Below are 17,762 nucleotides of genomic sequence, written 5' to 3' on the forward strand. Positions count from 1 at the left end.
TAATTTCTAAAATTTGTAAGCCATTAGCTCACAAAATCAGAGAATGTTAATGTTTCAAGAGACATCAGAGATTGTTTAGAATGCCACTGGATATTATCTCATTTGATCTTTATAACAACCCTGAGAGCTAAGTATTAATTTATAGTTAAGGAATCTGAGGCAAACAAAAGTTAAGTGACTTGTCCAAAGTCACTCAGCTAGAAAGTGTCTGAGACAACATTTGAACTCAGATCTTCTTGACTCCAGGCTCAGAGCTCTATCTGCTGTACCATCTAGCTGCCTAGGGTGCCCCAGTAGGATCACAGGGTTGTTGTAAAGAAAGCCCTTTGTAAAACTAATCTACTTTAGAAATGGGAGGTATTACTGAAACCCATCTGAGGAGATTTACTGGGAACTGCATTAAAGAAAATAAATTAGTAGTATTCCCTAATTCACTGAGAACTGTATTTGAACATACTTAGGATTTCTCTTTATTAGTTTCAACTATCCTAAAGCAGCTCATGAATAGAATTCAGAGCTAATAGGGACTTTAGAGGCCATCTAGTAAAATTCTTCATTTTAGAATGTGGAAACTGAGGCTCCAGGATGTTGTGACTTGCTGAGAGGTAGTCAGTGGAATCTGAATCACAATCTTATGGCTCCAGAATCAGCCTTTTTTCATTCTAACATGAAAAGATGGCCCGGCCCCTTCATTTTACTGACATGCATTTTGATCTCACTTCAGACATTTATTAGCTGGATGACCATGGTCAAGTCACTTAAGATTTCTAAGCCTCAGTTTCCTCTTCTTTAAAGTGGGGATAATGATAACTATTGCTTACCTTGGAGGGTTATTGTAAGACTCAGATAAGTATATATGAAACATTTTGTCAATATTGCTGAGCACTTTCTCATTTTCTCCACGAACTCCCATCCTTCCCCGGGCTTCAAAGCTTAGCTCAAAGTTGAATTTGATTTACTTCGATTCACATTTCTTTAAGCACCAGTTCTGTGCAAAAGTGGGCAGCTAGGTGGCGGCAGTGGATAGAGCACAGGGCTTGGAGCAAGGCAGACCCGAGTTCAAATTTGACCTCCCTTAGACACTTCCTAGGTGTGTGACCCGGGCTAAATCCCTTAACCCTGTTTGCCTCAGTTTCCTTATCTGTCAAATGAGCTGGAGAAGGAAATGGCAAAACCATTCCAGTGTCTTTGCCAATAAAACCCCAAGTGGGGTCATGAAAAGGTGAACACGACTGAAATGACTGAACAACAACAACAAAATCCATACAAAAGTATTGTACTAGGGGTTATCACCACCTTCAAAGGGCCTTCCTTGCTGCATTGCTCCAGACCACAGTCCTCTCTCTCTTCTCAGATCCACTTTTAGCTCCTTTGCTCTGGTTATAAATCTAGCACAAATTTGTAACATCTCTCCTATGGCTCTCATGTTGTCACAGAACTTCAGATGTGCAAGGTCTTGGCCTGCTCAACTAGCGTATCATGACACCATGGAGCAGACCAAGAAGGAACCTCAGAGTCCATCTAATTCAACTCTCTCAATTTATAGATTTGGAAATTGAGGCCCAAGTGACTTGCCCAAGGTCACACACATAGCATGGGAAACAGGACTTGAACCTTGGTTGTCTGACTCTAGAGCCAATATTCTTTCTCTTGTACCAAAAAGGCAAGGGCTACACCTCCTCCTTCCTTATGTCACCCACAGCGCCTCCCCTGTGCCATGTACGGAGCAGTGACATAGTACATGCTTGTTGTTTGATTGAAACTGACCTGAGCATCACATTCTCATTTTATAAGTTATATTATATATAGCTCATGACTGAAATCAGGGGCTTGTATTCTTGAAACTATCAGGTGGAAAGAAAGCTGAGCTTAAGGGTATGAAGACTCAGGTTCAAGGGGCTGACTCTGTAATTAGCCAGCTGTATGACCTTGGGAAAGTCATTTCCCTTCTCTCAGCCTCAGATCTCTTCTTTGCAATAATAGTAATAGCTATCATTTATAAGACATGTTAAGGTTTGTAAAACACTTTATAAATAATATCTCATTTGATTTTGTTATTATCTCAATTATGCAGGTGAAGAAACTGATACAGAGGTTAAGTGACCTGTCCAGGGTCACACAACTAGTATGTGTCTGAGGCAAGATTAGAACTCAGGCCTTCCTGACTCCATGTTTAACACTCTATCCAATGAGCCACTAGATTGCTCAAAATGTAAATGTAAACATAAATCCACATAGCAAAGGGATGAACTAGGTATTTTCTATGGTCCTTTCCCCCTCTAGAATTTTGTGATTTCTTAATTTCTCTGCCTCACTTTGTCTAAGGGCACTTCAAGGTGATGGCAAGTCAGTTCCTATGAAAAAGTTTCCAACCTATTTATTCCTTCATTTTAGGCATGTCTAAGTACAGTTACTGAAAGCAGGCTATTAATTTGAAAGCCTTTTGACATGTTCCTTTTTTACCCCTATCCTCCCTTTGAACCACTCTCAGAGACAAATTACTGAACCATATTTAAGAAAGAGAGATGACCTCTTGGGTCATTTTCCCCCACTGGGATTCACTTGCTACACCTCTCTTCCTGTCCTCTCCTCAGTAGCCCCAAATGTATATATTAATTATGCATCCTCCTACCATTCCATTGCTTGCAGTCACCTCTGCCACTGAAACAGGATTGGTGCCAATCCTCAGAATAGAAATCATCTGCCCCTTTCTTCCTTTCAGGTCATGTCCTCAGGACACTGTGACATGTCCAGAGGGAGGAAACCCCTTTTGGTGTATTAAGCATTCTGCAATGAGAGTGTTCATGACTGCCAAGCTTTGGCAGCAGGCACCATTTTGGGGAACGGTCGAGTCTTTCCAGCCAAGCACTTAATCACTGGATGCAGATTTATTGCCTACTAACAGTTCATTCCTGTTTTTAATTTCCATTCTTCCTATCTCCCTTGCTTCATCTCTTCCCTCTCTCTGATTGGGTTCCCTTAGAAACTAAAAAGGAAGAAGAAAAACCCAAAGAACCATAACAAGACAGGCAGTCTCTATTGAGAGACAATACAATGGAGTGATAAGAAGCTGGGTTTGGAGTCAAGAGGAATGTGGGTTTGAATTCCAGCACTGATACTTACTAGCTGTATAAATCTGGACAAGCCACTTGATACAGTCGAGCTTCAGTTGTTTTATCAGTAAAATGAGGATGATAACATTTACACTATCCATTGTAAAGGGTTGTTGTAAGGAAAGTGCTTTGTAAGTCTAAAAGCACTATATAAATGTGAAAAAGAAACACATTTTTATTATACTTTTATTATCAAAAGGAGTGCTAAAGGGAGCTCTTATTGCAAGATACCCAAAGTGACTTCATGAGCTTCTCTTCTGTTTCTCATGAAAAGGAAATGGAACTGGCTCACAGGATGTCAAAGCTGGGAGGGACCCTACAGATCATCCAGACTTGTGGCCTGTGAAGAGATTTTAGGGGGTCCCTGACACTGGTTGGTAAAAATAATATCTATTTCAATATAAGTGATTTCCTTTGTAATCCCATGTATTATATTTTATATTTAAAAACTATAATTCTGAGAAAGGGTCAATATACTTCACTAGATTGCCAGTGGGGTCTGTGACCAAAAAAAAAAGTTCAAATCTCCTGCCCCATTTGAATGTTCACATTTTAAAGTTGGGGAAACTGAATTCTAGGTTCAGAAATTACTTGCCCAAGGTCACACGGTTATTCCACAGCAAAGACACTTCCTGAATTGCAGTATGTTGTAGCAATAAGAGAAATAGATTTGAAGTCAGAGAACACGGAAGAAGGCTCAGAGAGTTATTGCCAGTGTAGGTTTCAGGGATATATGATGGAATAAATAGCTACCCCAGGAGAGAACCTGAACCATAAAAACACAAGACCCTGTGTGAAAAGCTACTTCATGCAAAAAGGCAGGTTAAGATAGCAAAAGAATGCTGGATTTGGAGTAGAGACATAAATTTGAATCCTGACTTGAACACAAACTCACAGTATAATCTGGGTTAAATCACTTGCTCCCTCACTTTCTTTATCTGTAAAACGAAAGAATGATTAGATGATCTCAAAAGTCTCTTCCGAATTTAAAATCTTACAATTCCATGAATGCTTCCTGCATCTTGCCTCTTTTGGGGGTAAAAATAGAGATATTAAACACACACACACACACACACACACACACACACACACACACACACACACAACTGTTCTTCCTGTTTTAGAACAGAGTGAAACCTGCGTCTTTCTCTTCCCTAAAATTCAGGTTCCGATTTCTTCCCACCTACTCATCTCCTGGTCTGAATGACATCCCCAACAGCTCAGAGTGAGGGATATATAAAGTGTCTCCTTCTTCCTCCACCTCTCCCCACCCTCCATCAAAGTCTACCCGCTCCCCACACTCCCAAGTCCCACCTGGGAATCGTAGCAGCCAAAGTCCAGGGAGGTCAGCCTCCTCCTGGTTATTAGTGCCTGGGCCTGGCTCCAAGGTGATTTCTCACTCTGCTGCTTCTCCTTTGCTCTCCTTCCATGTCCTACTTCAGTTTTTGTTTTCTTTAATTACAGCCCAATTTAGTCATTAAGAAGGATGAGGGGTGGGGAGGAGGAGAGATGCTTCATTTTCTCTGACTGACGTGGATTTCAATTTCCGCTGTGCTCTGTGCAGTGCTGAGCGGCGCTCGGCCTATAATTTATTGACAATTTCTATCTTAATACATCTTGACTTTTAAAAAGGCGGCATCTTGTTGTCTTCCCAAGCCATGCGTGGTAATCAGGGCCTCAATTGTTTCTAACAATATCTGGGAGGCAAGATTACTTTCCAGGGTGAAATGGTAAACTGAAGAAAAGGGAGGAATGAGAGGAAGAAACAGGCTGGAAAAAATGATACACATGTGCTGTCCAATGTTTTGTAAGGAGGGAAAAGCTCAGTTGAGCCAGGCAAACTGTTTCCCTAATGAGCAGTCAGAGACGGGAGATAATGACAACACAAGGACATACTTTTCACCATACAATGGTGTACCTGATAAACCAGCAGTGGGTAATCTGAAGCCTCAAGGCCACATGCTGCCCTCTAGGTCCTCAAGTGCAGCCCTTTGACTGAATCCAAACTTTACAGAATAAATCTGCATGTGGCCTCAAGGCCGCAGGTTCCGCACCCCTGGGCCAGACTAATTTTCCTGAAAAACATCTTTCACCATGTGGCCTCCCTGCTTAGTTACATAAAATGACCACTCACTGTCATCAGGACATAGTCCAGTCTTTAAACTACTCCAATCTGGTGCCAAATACTATCCTGCTTCCCTGCATGGATTCCTCTCTACCCCACTAATCCCAGTTCAATCCAGGAATCTCTTGAAGGCAGAAATAGGTGAAAACTGGAGGGAGATAGATTTTGGCTTGACATCAGGAATTTTTTTAAAAAAAATCCAAACAATTCGAATTAGGTCAAAGTGTAATGAAATAGAACTGGAGGTATGCAGTATTGTAATGAGTGACTGGAGGTCTTTAGAGATGGAATGGATACCGTAAATGGGATTTTTGCTTTGGACATAAGTTCAGGTCATCACATAATCACTCCCCATTCCATCTCTTTGATCATGGTGTTCACCTTCCCTGGATACACCTCCGTACTCCTGAAAGGCAGTGTTGCTCTGTGGATTTGGATTCAGAGACCCTATGATGTTGAAATCTGGCTCCAGCCACCTGTGGGACCTCGAGCAAGTCACTAAACTTCTTCAGGCTTTAGGTTCCTCATTTGGGAAATGAGAAATTGAGTAGACGACCTCTGAGGTCGTTTCTAGCTCTAAATTTATGATGTTGACCAATGAGTCAACAAATCACTAACCATCAGGTCCCCTGAAGTGGAATACCTTTTCCATGAAGCGTATTCAACTATTTCATCTATCTATCTATCTATCTATCTATCTATCTATCTATCTGTCTATATGCATATACAATTGAAAAATACGCACATGTAAATGTGTGTATACACAAGTGTACATGTATGTGTATATAAATATATACATATAGGCATACATATATCCATCCATACACACGTATACATACATATGTGTGTATATATGTGTATATATGCATATACATACACATATACATACACACATCTATGTATATGCATGTATACACACACACACATATATATATGACAGAGAGAACATGGTCTGGACCTATTATTTTATCAGTATAGGAAATTCCAATTGTACAACTTCACAAGCTGTAAGAACTATCTCTATTCAATACAATAACCATCCATGATTCAAGAGGAACAATGATGAAATATACTATCTACTTCCTGACCGAGCAGTGAAGGATTTAGAATGAGGAGATACTCACACATACATATAAATACATGCATGTATATATTTGCATATATGTATGCGTATATACTCATACATACACACATACATATATACATGCACATACATATATACATATACACAATAAACAATCTGTTAGGAAACCTGTTTTGCCTGATGATAGCATTTGTTATAAGGAATTTGTTTTTCTTTTTCTCCCCCCAATTGGGTAGGGAGAAAATAGATTTCTATTAATTAAAAAAAAACTCACTGAAACAGAGAGGTTGGGAGGTGCTAGAGACATGGAATATTACACGCGCTTTCAGATGATGTCCCTCTATTAGTTTTGCTTAATTGTTTTGCTTTATTACCATGGAGTTCTCACAGAGTAGAGGTAATCTAAACATGTTTGTAATGTAAACACAAAACACAACAAAAATAAATAGCTAAACAAACAAATAAAATGACAACTCTCTTTATCAATGCAGATCAGCACTTACTCTGTAACATACAAACTTAGGCAGGGAGTCTTACCCATACATCACAAAAAGTCGTCTACTTAAAAATGGGATAATCCTATTTCATTATTGTTGATTTTCGTTGTAGTATTATACAATTTATGTTATGTGCTTAAAAAACATTCTGAGAAGGGGTCCAAAGGCTTCACTAGATTGCAGAGGGGTTCATCTCACACACACACACACACACACGCACACACGCACGCACACCCCCCCAAGTTAAGGACCATGTCTTAGCTCCTGGGAAACTGAGAGATAAAGTGACATGTATGGGGTCATTAGCATGTGTCAGAGGCAGGACTTGACCCCTTTCATCCTGACTTCATAGCTAGCTCTCTATCTACAACAACATGGTTCCTCTCTGTTGTTCTACAGAGGGCGAAAGCCCCTCTTTTTGGTACACTAACCATTCTGCAATTGCAATATTATTCTACCATAATCATTTTCACATTTACACATGAATTCAAGGTTTATAAAATTTTGTCATTTTGTAGATTAAGAAGCCAAAGCTCAGAGAGTTGAGGAGACCTGCCTGAAGTTACATAGTTAATGATGTCAGAGTCAAAATTTGAAGACACATCTTCTTACTGAGGCAGGGATCATTGTGTAGCACTGGGCTGTTTCTCATTGTTATCATCAACCCTGGAGCTGTCAAAAAATATTTATTGAGCAAGGCCTGCAAGGTAAATCAGTATCCCTACAGTTTAGCAGAATTCTACCATTTTGTTGATCTCATAGTGTCTAGTAGCTGTAGGTTATTAAAAGATTAAGTCAAAAGAGAGCTGAACTTGGACTCTGAAGACCTGGGTTCAAGGTACTGGTTCTGCAATTAGCCAGCTGTGTGGTCCTTAGTAAGTCATTTCTGTTTTCTGACCCTCGACTCCAACTCTTTTTAGATATAAATGTAAATATAAATTTATACAATAAAGAGGTTGAGCAGAACAAAGGGAGACTCAACGTAGGACATACATAGCCAAAAATTACCAGGCAATATACTGAAAAGTGCTGAATGAGTGAGACAGATGGCAAGTGCAGTGGCATAGAATCCCCGCAGAAAACAGAAGAAAACAAAAAAAGAAATCCTGAAATATGTGAATGCCAAGGAGGTGTCCATGCACAGGCTTATTAAAAAGCAGATCCTTAGAAATGATGTGTGAGAAGAGCAACTGATTGCTTTATAGGTATCAAGTTGAAGCCTGGGAGAAATAAAAGGGCTTTTAAAACTCTATTCATCAGCCTCTGTCTCCTCAGCTATCCTAATGGTGAGAAGAAGGGCATTTCTCAGACCCTGGGGGAAACAGAGTTTCATCATTTAACCTCGTGCCCTGCATCCAGAGGGGAAAGCTTCTGATTGGTTTCACAAAATGTTGAATCTTCTTGAACTCAAGGGAACTGATGCCCTTATTCTCCATATCTCCTAGATTATATTAGACAAAGGGAAGGATAAACTCTACCCACCCCCCAACACACACTCACTCACACAGGCACGTGTCTCTGCATCTTTATCACTCATCCTTTGTCAGGGACAGCAGCTCTTAGAGACAGGGAATTGAATCAGGATTGGAGAGAGAGTCCAAAGAAATGTGGCAATGCTACAATCCTCCCAGACAAATTACTATGGTGCAGTGGACAAGGGATTCACAACACTTAAGTTCTAGGCCTTAAGGGGTTGTCACAAGCCAGCAGAGATCCCCTTGGGCAAGTAACTATTTTTCTGTAGCCTTCAGTTTTTGTTGCTTTAAAATGTGGGGTTTGTCTTAGGTGACCTTTAAGATCGCGAGAGCTAATCTGTTTCTTTAATTTTATTATTTTGATCCAAGAAAGGTAGTATGCACACTATATAGTCAACTACCATCAGAGTTATAGTAACCTCTATTCAAGCTTCACCTCTGACACCTACTGGGTACGTGGCTCTGGGCAAGTCAATTAATATCCCATTGCCTCAGGCCATTCTGTAAGAAAACAAGTTGCAAAACAGTTGCTGATCTTCCTTGGTAGAAGGAGTTTTCTCATGGGGTGATCTTTATACTAATGGAATCACAAATGTGCACAAAAAAAATCAGCTCCAAGATGAATTCGTTTGTCTTTAGGCTGAAGTCAGAGTCTTAGGAAGGATGCCTCCAAGATGCTGAACACCGTCTTCCAGCTGACATTCTGTAGCTAGCTCAATATTTTTCAAGGCACTGCATGGATTCTGCAGTAGAAATATACTGGGCCTTCTCTGAAACCTTACTTCTATTCAAGAGCCTAAAATCTGACCACAGCATGAGACTGACATACACTAGGCTACCTCCCTTTCTTGAAAAGAAGCAGGGTGTCATTTCTATGAAGGAATGACCTTTAAAGTAACCTCAGGGAAGAAGAACCATTCCAAAGGTCAGAAGAAGTCCTTGGTTCTATGCTTTGGGGAATCCTGGCTGCTCCATGACTGGCATTTATACAGTGACTCACAAAGGGAGCTGGTAGAAAAGAAAGTGGCTAGCCCAGGGGGGCTCCTAATCCTTATCTCCAGTTAGGCAAAGCAGTAGGACTTTCCATCCCTTCTTTATGCTACACCTTTCAGGCTGCCCTAGAGATTGATTTCTGATTCTTTAGAAGAAGGATTCAGCTTGTTCTGTCTGCTTTAGATGTCAGAACCGGGAACAATGAGTGGAAGCTGGAGAGGGGCAAATTTCCATTTAATTGAAGGGAAAATCTCCTAACCTATGTAGCCATAGAAAAGTGAAATGGACCACCTAGCAAGGGCATTCAACTCCTGGAATGGTACTATGAGGAAACCACATTAGAGAGGGGAGGCAACTTACTCATGGCTAGGTAGAACAGTATGGGTGGTGTGGTCATGGCTGAAGGAGCACCTATGTTTTCTTGGTATTAATTGTTAGGCCAAAATTAGCACAAGTAGCAGTGTATCGATCCATACTTTGTTGCACCTCAGCTTCAGAGGCTGTGTTGAGGGCACAATCATCTGCAAACACAAAATTGTGCCCCAACACTCCCTTCACTTTGGTCTTGCCTGTAGCCTTTTCAAGTTGAAGAATTTACCATCAGTGCAGTAGAGGACCTTGTGTTCCTCCTCATTGAAGGCATTTGACAACATGGCTGAAAACATCATGCTAAAAAGCACGGGAGTGAGCACACAGCCTTGTTTCACCTCACTGGTGACTGGGAAAGTATGAGCGCATCATAGGATTTGGGAGTCTCGGAAGGAGTGTGGGAGAGTAGAGGCTGACTACCAAACTGCAGGTCTACAGAGCCATTGTGCTGACCTTGTACCTGGACAGTATACCAGCTCCATGCCAGGAAACTGAATCACTTTCATTTGAATTGTCCCAGAAAGATTCTGAAGACCACCTGGCATGATAAGGTACCACACGCTGAGGTCCTTTCTCAATTTAAACTGCCAAGTATTCAAATTCTACTGAAGAGAGTGCAACTACAACGGGCTGTTGCAATGCCAAATGTATGCTTGCCTAAAAGACTATTTTATGGAGAACTCACACAGGGAAGGAATTAGCAGGTGGTCACAAGCAGTGATATGAGGACACTCTCAAGGTCTCTCTTATGAACCTGGGAATTGATTGTGTGAGAGACACTGGCACAGGACTGCTCAACATGGCATACCTTCATCAGAGAAAGCGCTGTGCTCTATGAGTAAAGAAGAACTGAAGTAGCTCAAAAGAAATGCAAGAGGAGCAACTTTAGAGAATCCACCCCAAATGTTCATGTGGACTATTTATGCCTAACTTGTGGTAGAGCATTCTGAGCTCATATGGGTCTGATCAGACAGTCAGACACACTGTAACTTAATTCTAACATAGTGATGTCATTTTCATCCTCTTCAAGAATGAAGGACAATAACCAGGCAGAACAGTGCATAGACTGCTGAGCCTGGAGTCCCAAAGACCTGAGTTCAAAAGGCTTAGCCTGTTTGCCTCATTTTCCTCAAGTGTCAACCGGAAATGATAACAGCACTGACCTCCCAGGATTGTTGTAAAGATCAAATGAAATATTTGTAGACTGCTTAGCACAGTGCTTGGTGCTGAAAAAGATGTTTCCTACCTTCCTTTCTATGGTTCCACAGCTAGTAAAAGAGCCAGAAGAGACCCCACATCTCCTGACTCCTACCTAAGCCAATGATCTTTCTACTACATAGCCCTACCTCAACTCTCCATTATTGAAAATATTGAAATGCAGGCTGATGACACTGGGATATCGAAATGGCTATTTGTGGTCAGTTAATTTCAATACGAGGCGGCTTGGCATAGAAGGCAGGACACCTGGATCCTGAAAGACCTAGATTCAAATTCTAGGATAGCTGTACTTGACAGCCTCAACCATTCTTTCCACCCCCAAATCAAGGATGCTATGATGACTTGGTGATCTCTTTCCTCCAAACTTATGAGTCACATTAGAACCATGGAAAGAGTACTAAGTGTGGAAGCAAAACACAGATCCTAGCATTGATTCTTAATACCTGTATGATCTTAGGTAGTGCCTTCTCTTCTTCAGGCTTTAGTTTCCTAGTCTTTAAGATAAGGGGGTTTATCTCAGCAGTATCTCAGGTCCATTCCACCTCTAGATCTCTGAGTCTATAATGGTTTTTTTAAGGCATATGTCACCTGCTCAAATGCTACTTCCCCCATGAAATATTTTTGAAAAACTATCCAGAAGAGATACCATTCTTCCCTTTTCTGTTTTCCTAGAGTTCTCAGTTTTTTTAAACTCATGTTCTACCACTTACCACTTACTGACTGGTTTTGTTAGATTGTTGGCTAATTGTTCATCTTTACTATTTTTTTCCTTTATAACAAGACTGGAAATCTTTGAGAGAAGGGGATCATAGTTTTTACTTTTCTGCATCTTCCATGGAGTCTAAGACAGAGTCCTATACATAGTAAGTACTCAAATATTTGTGGACTGACTTACAGACTAGGTCGTTCCTCTGAAGGCCCAAGCAGGACTTCATGTAGGGTTCTCGTACAATATGTATATTTGGAAAAGATCGGATGATAGCTGGTGACCCATTACTGTGCCACACAGCACTGCCAGAATGCCATACGACATCAAGGTTCTCCCATCCTTTTCTGCTTGACCAATGATCTTTTCCACCCTGTCTCTCTGTCTCATCCCTTCCCCTGACTCTTCATCTCAATTCCACAGAAGCTCAGTTGGAAGGGACCTCGGAGATCATCACTAAGTTCAACACATACCAAAGCAGAAATCACCCCTATAACCTACAACAAAAGCTGTCCATTCTGACTTGACCCTCTGGGTCTGCCGGTACATACCACACATCCGGTCGAATCCACTTGGCGGTCGGACACACACTTGAAATTGCGGGTGCACCCTCCGTTATTGCGCGAGCAGTCACGGACGGGCCCGAAGGAGGACAGCAGGTCATTGATGGTCTCAAAGTAAGTGGACAGCATCGCTTCTTCCCTTGGAGAGAAAGGAGACTGTTAACAACAAGTGAGACAAACGGCCCATTGCTTCGTAATGGCGTGCTGGTGGGTCAAGAACCTGTGGGCTCGAGAACAAGACTGCAGTCCACCAACAATGGATAGTCCTGAAGAGCGATTTAAACCTCAGAGAGACACAGAGGGTGGATGGTAGAAGTGGCCTTTGAACCTGGGCCTTTCTTCCCTATGTACAATGGCACTATATAAGAACAGCAGAATTAATGATAGTGATGGTGATGGTGGTAATGGTGGTAGTAATAGCAACTCACATTGGTGCAGCACTTTGCAAAAACAGTTCTGCTCAGACAGGAAATGGAAGATCAGAGAAAACAAGTTAGGATGAGGTATTCGAAAGGACAATGAATTTGGAAACTCGGGCCCTGGGTTCAAATTCAAGACCTGCTACTTATCAACTGAGTGAAGAGGAAGAGATCATTTAACCTTAATAGGGGGTGTAATGGCGATGATGATGACAGCTATTCTTTACATAGAACTTTTAGTGTTACAAACTGCTTTATATATGTTATCTCATTTGCTCCTCACAACAACCTCAACAGGTGAGTGCTCTTAGCGCCCCCATTCTACAGTTGAAGGAATTGAGGCAGAAAGACATCAAGTGATTTGCTTAGGGTCACACAGGTAATAAGTGTGGTGTAGGATTTGAACTCAGGGCTTCCTGACTCTAAATGCATTGCATTAACCTTTAGTCACCATTTAGTGGCTCATCTGTAAAATGAAGAGGTTGGACTAAGAGATCCTTTTCAGCTGTAAATCCCATGATCTTATGGCCAAATGATATGTCGAGGACTAAAATAGTAAGTAAATACCGAACTGGAAGTGAAACTGAGGCCTCTCATATTAAAGTCAGTGCTCTTTCCATACTATTTCTTTCTGTCATGAATAGAGGAACTAGGTAGGAAGAACGACACTTTTTCTTTCCTTCTTTCCTTCTCTCTCTCTCTCTCTCTCTCTCTCTCTCTTCCTTCCTTCCATCCTTCCTTCCTTCCTTTTCTTTTGGTAAATAATATTTTATCTTTTCCAATTACACATAAAGATAGTTTTCAACATTAATTTTTTATACAATTTTGAGTTCCAATTTCTTTTTATCCCTTCTTTCCTCTCTCCCATCCCTCCCCAAGATGACAAACAAACTGATACAGGTTATACATGTACAATCATGTAAACATATTTCCACATTAGTCATGTGGTGAAAGAAACAGAACAAAAGGGAAAAGCCACAAAAAAGTGAAAATGGTATGCTTCAATCTGTATTCAGACTCCATAGTGCTTTCTCTGTATGCTGATAGCATTTTCTGATATGAATCTTTTGGAATTGTCTTGGATCACTGTACTGCTGAGAAGAGCCAAGTCAATCATAGTTGATCATTGCACAACCTTGCTGTTATTGTGTACAACGTTCTCCTGGTTCTGCTCACTTTACTCAGCATCATTTCATGAAAGAAGAATGACCCTCCTTCAGCTCATAGAAACAGCTAAGTGGCTTAGTAGATAGAGTGCAGGGCCTGGAGTCAGGAAGACCCAAATTCAAATCCAGCCCATGATACTTACTAACCAACTAATTAACCCTGGACAAGTCACATAAATGATGTCTGCCTCAATTTCCTCAATGGTAAAATGGGGATAACAATACTGCCTATTTCCCAGGGTTTTTGTGAGGACCAAATTAGATAATATTTGTAAAGCACTTAGCACAGTTCCTGGCACATAATAGGCCCTTAATAAGTCCCCCCTTCTTTCTTTGCTTCATTCTTTCTTTCCTTCCTTCCTTCCTCCCTTCCCCCCTTCATTCCTTCCTTCTTTCCCTCCATCCCTCCTTTCTTCCTTCCTCCCTCCCTCTTTTCCTTCCCTCCTTTCTTCACTCCCAAAAACCTCAGTTTATGAGCTCATGCATGAAAGGTCTACAGTGGGTAGGCTGAGCATGGAGAAAGCTTAAAGAAATCCCTCAATCACACCTCATTTCCATAGCCTGCAGAAGAATGGGGTTAGCTTTGGGGAGGGTGACTGGTAGAGAGATATAAGAAAGACTTCAGAGTTCCTGAAATGAAGACAGTATGAATCCTGTCACTTTTGAAACATGGAGAGGGGCTGAGGCACTCAGAGAACCATTAGGGCTATTAAAATATTAACATCCATAGAGGGAGAAAGAAAAAAGGGAAGGAGAGAGTGAGAAAGGAAAAAGAAAGATGCTAAAATGTCATCTTTTAGTAGATCAGGGTGACAGCTCTGTCTGTACAAATAGGGAGGCTGTTAGCTTCCAAAAGGATTGATTCTGCATAAACACTCGTTACACAAGAGGGACATTACTTAAAACATGAAGACCTGACAGAGGGGCTGTTGCTAAGTCAAGGAAAATGATGGTGTCAGGTCGGGGAATGTGGTATCTGGAAATAGTTGGGAAGAATACATTTAAAGAAGATGTTGGTATTTCTTGGCTTAAAGAAATGCTCCCCCAACCCAACTGCCCACAGCAGGCTAGGGTTTGTTGAGTTTTAAAGCTGTTAGAAGGGAGACTACAGAGGCAAAAGGACAAAGGGAAGGACAGTAGTGCAGTAGAAAGAAAAGAACATTGGATTGGAAATTGGGAGACCTGGGTTTGAGTAATATTGCTTGTGCTAACTAGCTATGCGACCTCAGGCAAGTTGTTTTGCCTCTTTGGACCTCAGTGACCTTGGCTGCAAAACAATGAGGTTGGATTAGCTCATGTTCTAGCTCTAAAGTTGGAGGCCTGGAAGGTCAGCCATTGATTCATTCTTGCTTCACTCAAGTCTCATGCTTTCTCTGTAGCTCAACAGCCATTTCTAAAACTAAGGATAATGCCATGTTTTACAGATGAGGCAGTCCTAAGGCACATGCAGCCACCTATATAAAGTGATTTGAGGGGCACCCAATGGTTCTGCCTGCTCATAACCATTTTGCCCATTAATCTGGTTTGGTGCAGGCATTCTAATAATCCTTTTGACTAGTAGTGCCACAAATAACATGAGGTACCAAGTGGTAGAGTAGATAGAGTGCTGAACTTACAGTCAGGAATTCAAATCCAGCCTTACACACTTCCAATCTCTTGGACTTTGGGCAAGTCCCTTAAACTCTACCAACCTCAACTTTCTTATCTATAAAATGGGTATAATAATAACAATAGCACCTGCCTCATGGGGTTAATGTGAGGATCAAAAGATTCAGCATACATGAAGCACCATGAAAACCTATACACATGCTAGTAATTATTAATATAACAATAGCTGTCATTTATTATTTGATTCCTCTATTCAGAGCAACAAGCTAAGCACTGGGGAAGATAAAAAATTCAGATGAGACAAAATCCCTGGGCTCAAGGAGCTCATATTCTGGTAATGTCCATAGAGTAGCTTCCATTTGTATACTAGCACTTTAAGGTTTACAAAGGACTAATTCATTATCTTATTTTATCTTTATGTTGCCTTTAGGTAGTGAAAGTATTATCACTCCTATATCTATCACAAGTGAGAGGAATCTGAGGCCCAAAGGGACTAAGTGAAAAGGCTGTCAGAACTAGCAAATGGCAAATCTGGGGCTCAGCCCAGGTTTCCTCTGATTCCAGGTCCAGGGTACTCTCCATACAACATAATTCTATAATGAATTAAAGTATTATAGTATTTGGGCAGGGTCAAAAGATCAGTGTAGTGGCTTAATTCACTGGTATCTATTATCAAACAAGCATAATGGGGCCCCAAGAGAATGAGGCAGAGGATGGGGATGTATTGCCAGAGGTTGACAAAGAATCAGGAGGGAACCTGGTTCATTGTAGTGGGGAAGTGAGGTGGGTGCCCAAGGCAGGGTAAGAGCACTGACATTCTTTTTGAAAAGCTCCAAAATAAACATCTTGCCAAGGACCACCTCTAATCCCAGGACTGCACTGGCCAACAATTTATGGAAACTGCATGATAGCATTTTGCAAAGAAAAAAGGAATTTTTTCAACTGTAGCATGTAACACCCTGAACAAAGCCCACTGAACAGCAGGGTATGATATTTCAAAACGCTTCCCCAAAAAGATACTTAAGAGAACGTATGCTAGCCTGGCTATTTACAAGCTTGATTTCAGAGGAATGGAGTTGCAGGTCATAGGATTATTGACTTTAAAAGTGGTAGGAAATAATAATGATGATGATGATAAACTAGCATTCAGATAAAAATTTAAGGTTTGCAAAGCAATTAACAGTTATTTTATCTTGTCTTCACAACAACTCTGGGATGTAGGTATTTATTATCATCACCATTTTGCAGAGGAGGAAACTGAGGTAGACAGTATTTAAGTGACTTGCCCAGAGTCACACAGCTAATAAATATACAAGAGTCAGCATTAGCACTCAGGTCATCCTAATTCTAGGTCTAGAGCTCTATCCATTATGAACTTTAGCAGTCATTAGAAACTATCTAGCCTAGCAAACTCTTGTTTTAGACGAAGAAACTGAGGCCCAGAGAGGGTAAGTGGTTTGGCCAGGATCACAGAGGGAAGCAGAATATAACTGAGATCTGAAAAGGTCTGAATCTACATCTTTTGACTCCAAAACCAATGCTTTTTTCCCCTCCATTGTATCATGCTATTTCTCTGTTTGACTCCCATAGCTATTAGCTCTTACCTTTCTTATTCTGAGGATCATAAAGCAGAATAGTTGGCTAAATCACATGTAACCAAAAATCCTCTTTACAGTATCCAAAATCAAAATGGGTTGAGTTGGGAGGTAGTGGCTCTCTTCCCTTTTGGCTCCTTCCTCCACCCCTCTCCTTTATCTTCTAGTAAAGGCTGGTTGATCACTTGGCAACAGTATAGGATTTGGAGTTGATTACGAGTTGTACCAGATGGCCACTGAGATCCCTTCCAGCTCTGAGCTTAAGTGATTCTGTGATTCCTCCTGAATCTAGAGATACATCCTCTGTCCTTGCCCATCCTAGGAGCCTTGTCATCTGACTGACCTAGCCCAGGCAGGAAACCAAATAACACGACCCCTCCTCCAGTCCCAGCTCTGCCTTGGATCTTCTATCTCCATTGTCATATCGTCCTCAGGCCCATTTTTATTTACTCAGGATGGATTGCATGCCCAGTCCTTTGCTGGACATCTTTGGCAAATACAAAAGGCCAGGGAACTCATGAATCCTTTTCATGCTTGAAAAGTTTTCCTCACTAATAAGACCAAATTTTGTGCATTTTCCTGATGGAAGAGTCACTCACATCCTCACTCAGGACTCATCAACTCATGTTACACACAATTTCAAAATATTTGGCCATTTGTTTGCCTATCCCATAGCAAATGATAGTAATAACTAGCATTTCTATTGCACTTTAAAGTCGCACCTGTTACTTATTTTTATTTTTAGAACTGTGTGTGAGGGATGTGCTATTATCATCCTCATTTTACAAATGAGGACCTTGAGTCTTTAGAGAAGTCAGGTGTCTTGTCCAG

General features: G+C 41.1%; 1 protein-coding gene across 1 annotated transcript in view; it reads right to left on the reverse strand.

Annotated features, from left to right (window-relative positions):
• The window catches only part of ASTN2 (astrotactin 2), a 1,142,502-nt gene that overhangs the window by 530,681 nt on the left and 594,059 nt on the right, over nt 1-17,762 (reverse strand). The window contains exon 11 of the mRNA XM_036751653.1: nt 12,132-12,282. Coding sequence (XP_036607548.1) covers nt 12,132-12,282 — 151 coding nt within the window. The remainder of the gene's footprint in view (nt 1-12,131; nt 12,283-17,762) is intronic.

The sequence above is a fragment of the Trichosurus vulpecula genome, chromosome 3 (assembly GCF_011100635.1).
Source record: "Trichosurus vulpecula isolate mTriVul1 chromosome 3, mTriVul1.pri, whole genome shotgun sequence".
Classification (NCBI taxonomy): domain Eukaryota; kingdom Metazoa; phylum Chordata; class Mammalia; order Diprotodontia; family Phalangeridae; genus Trichosurus; species Trichosurus vulpecula.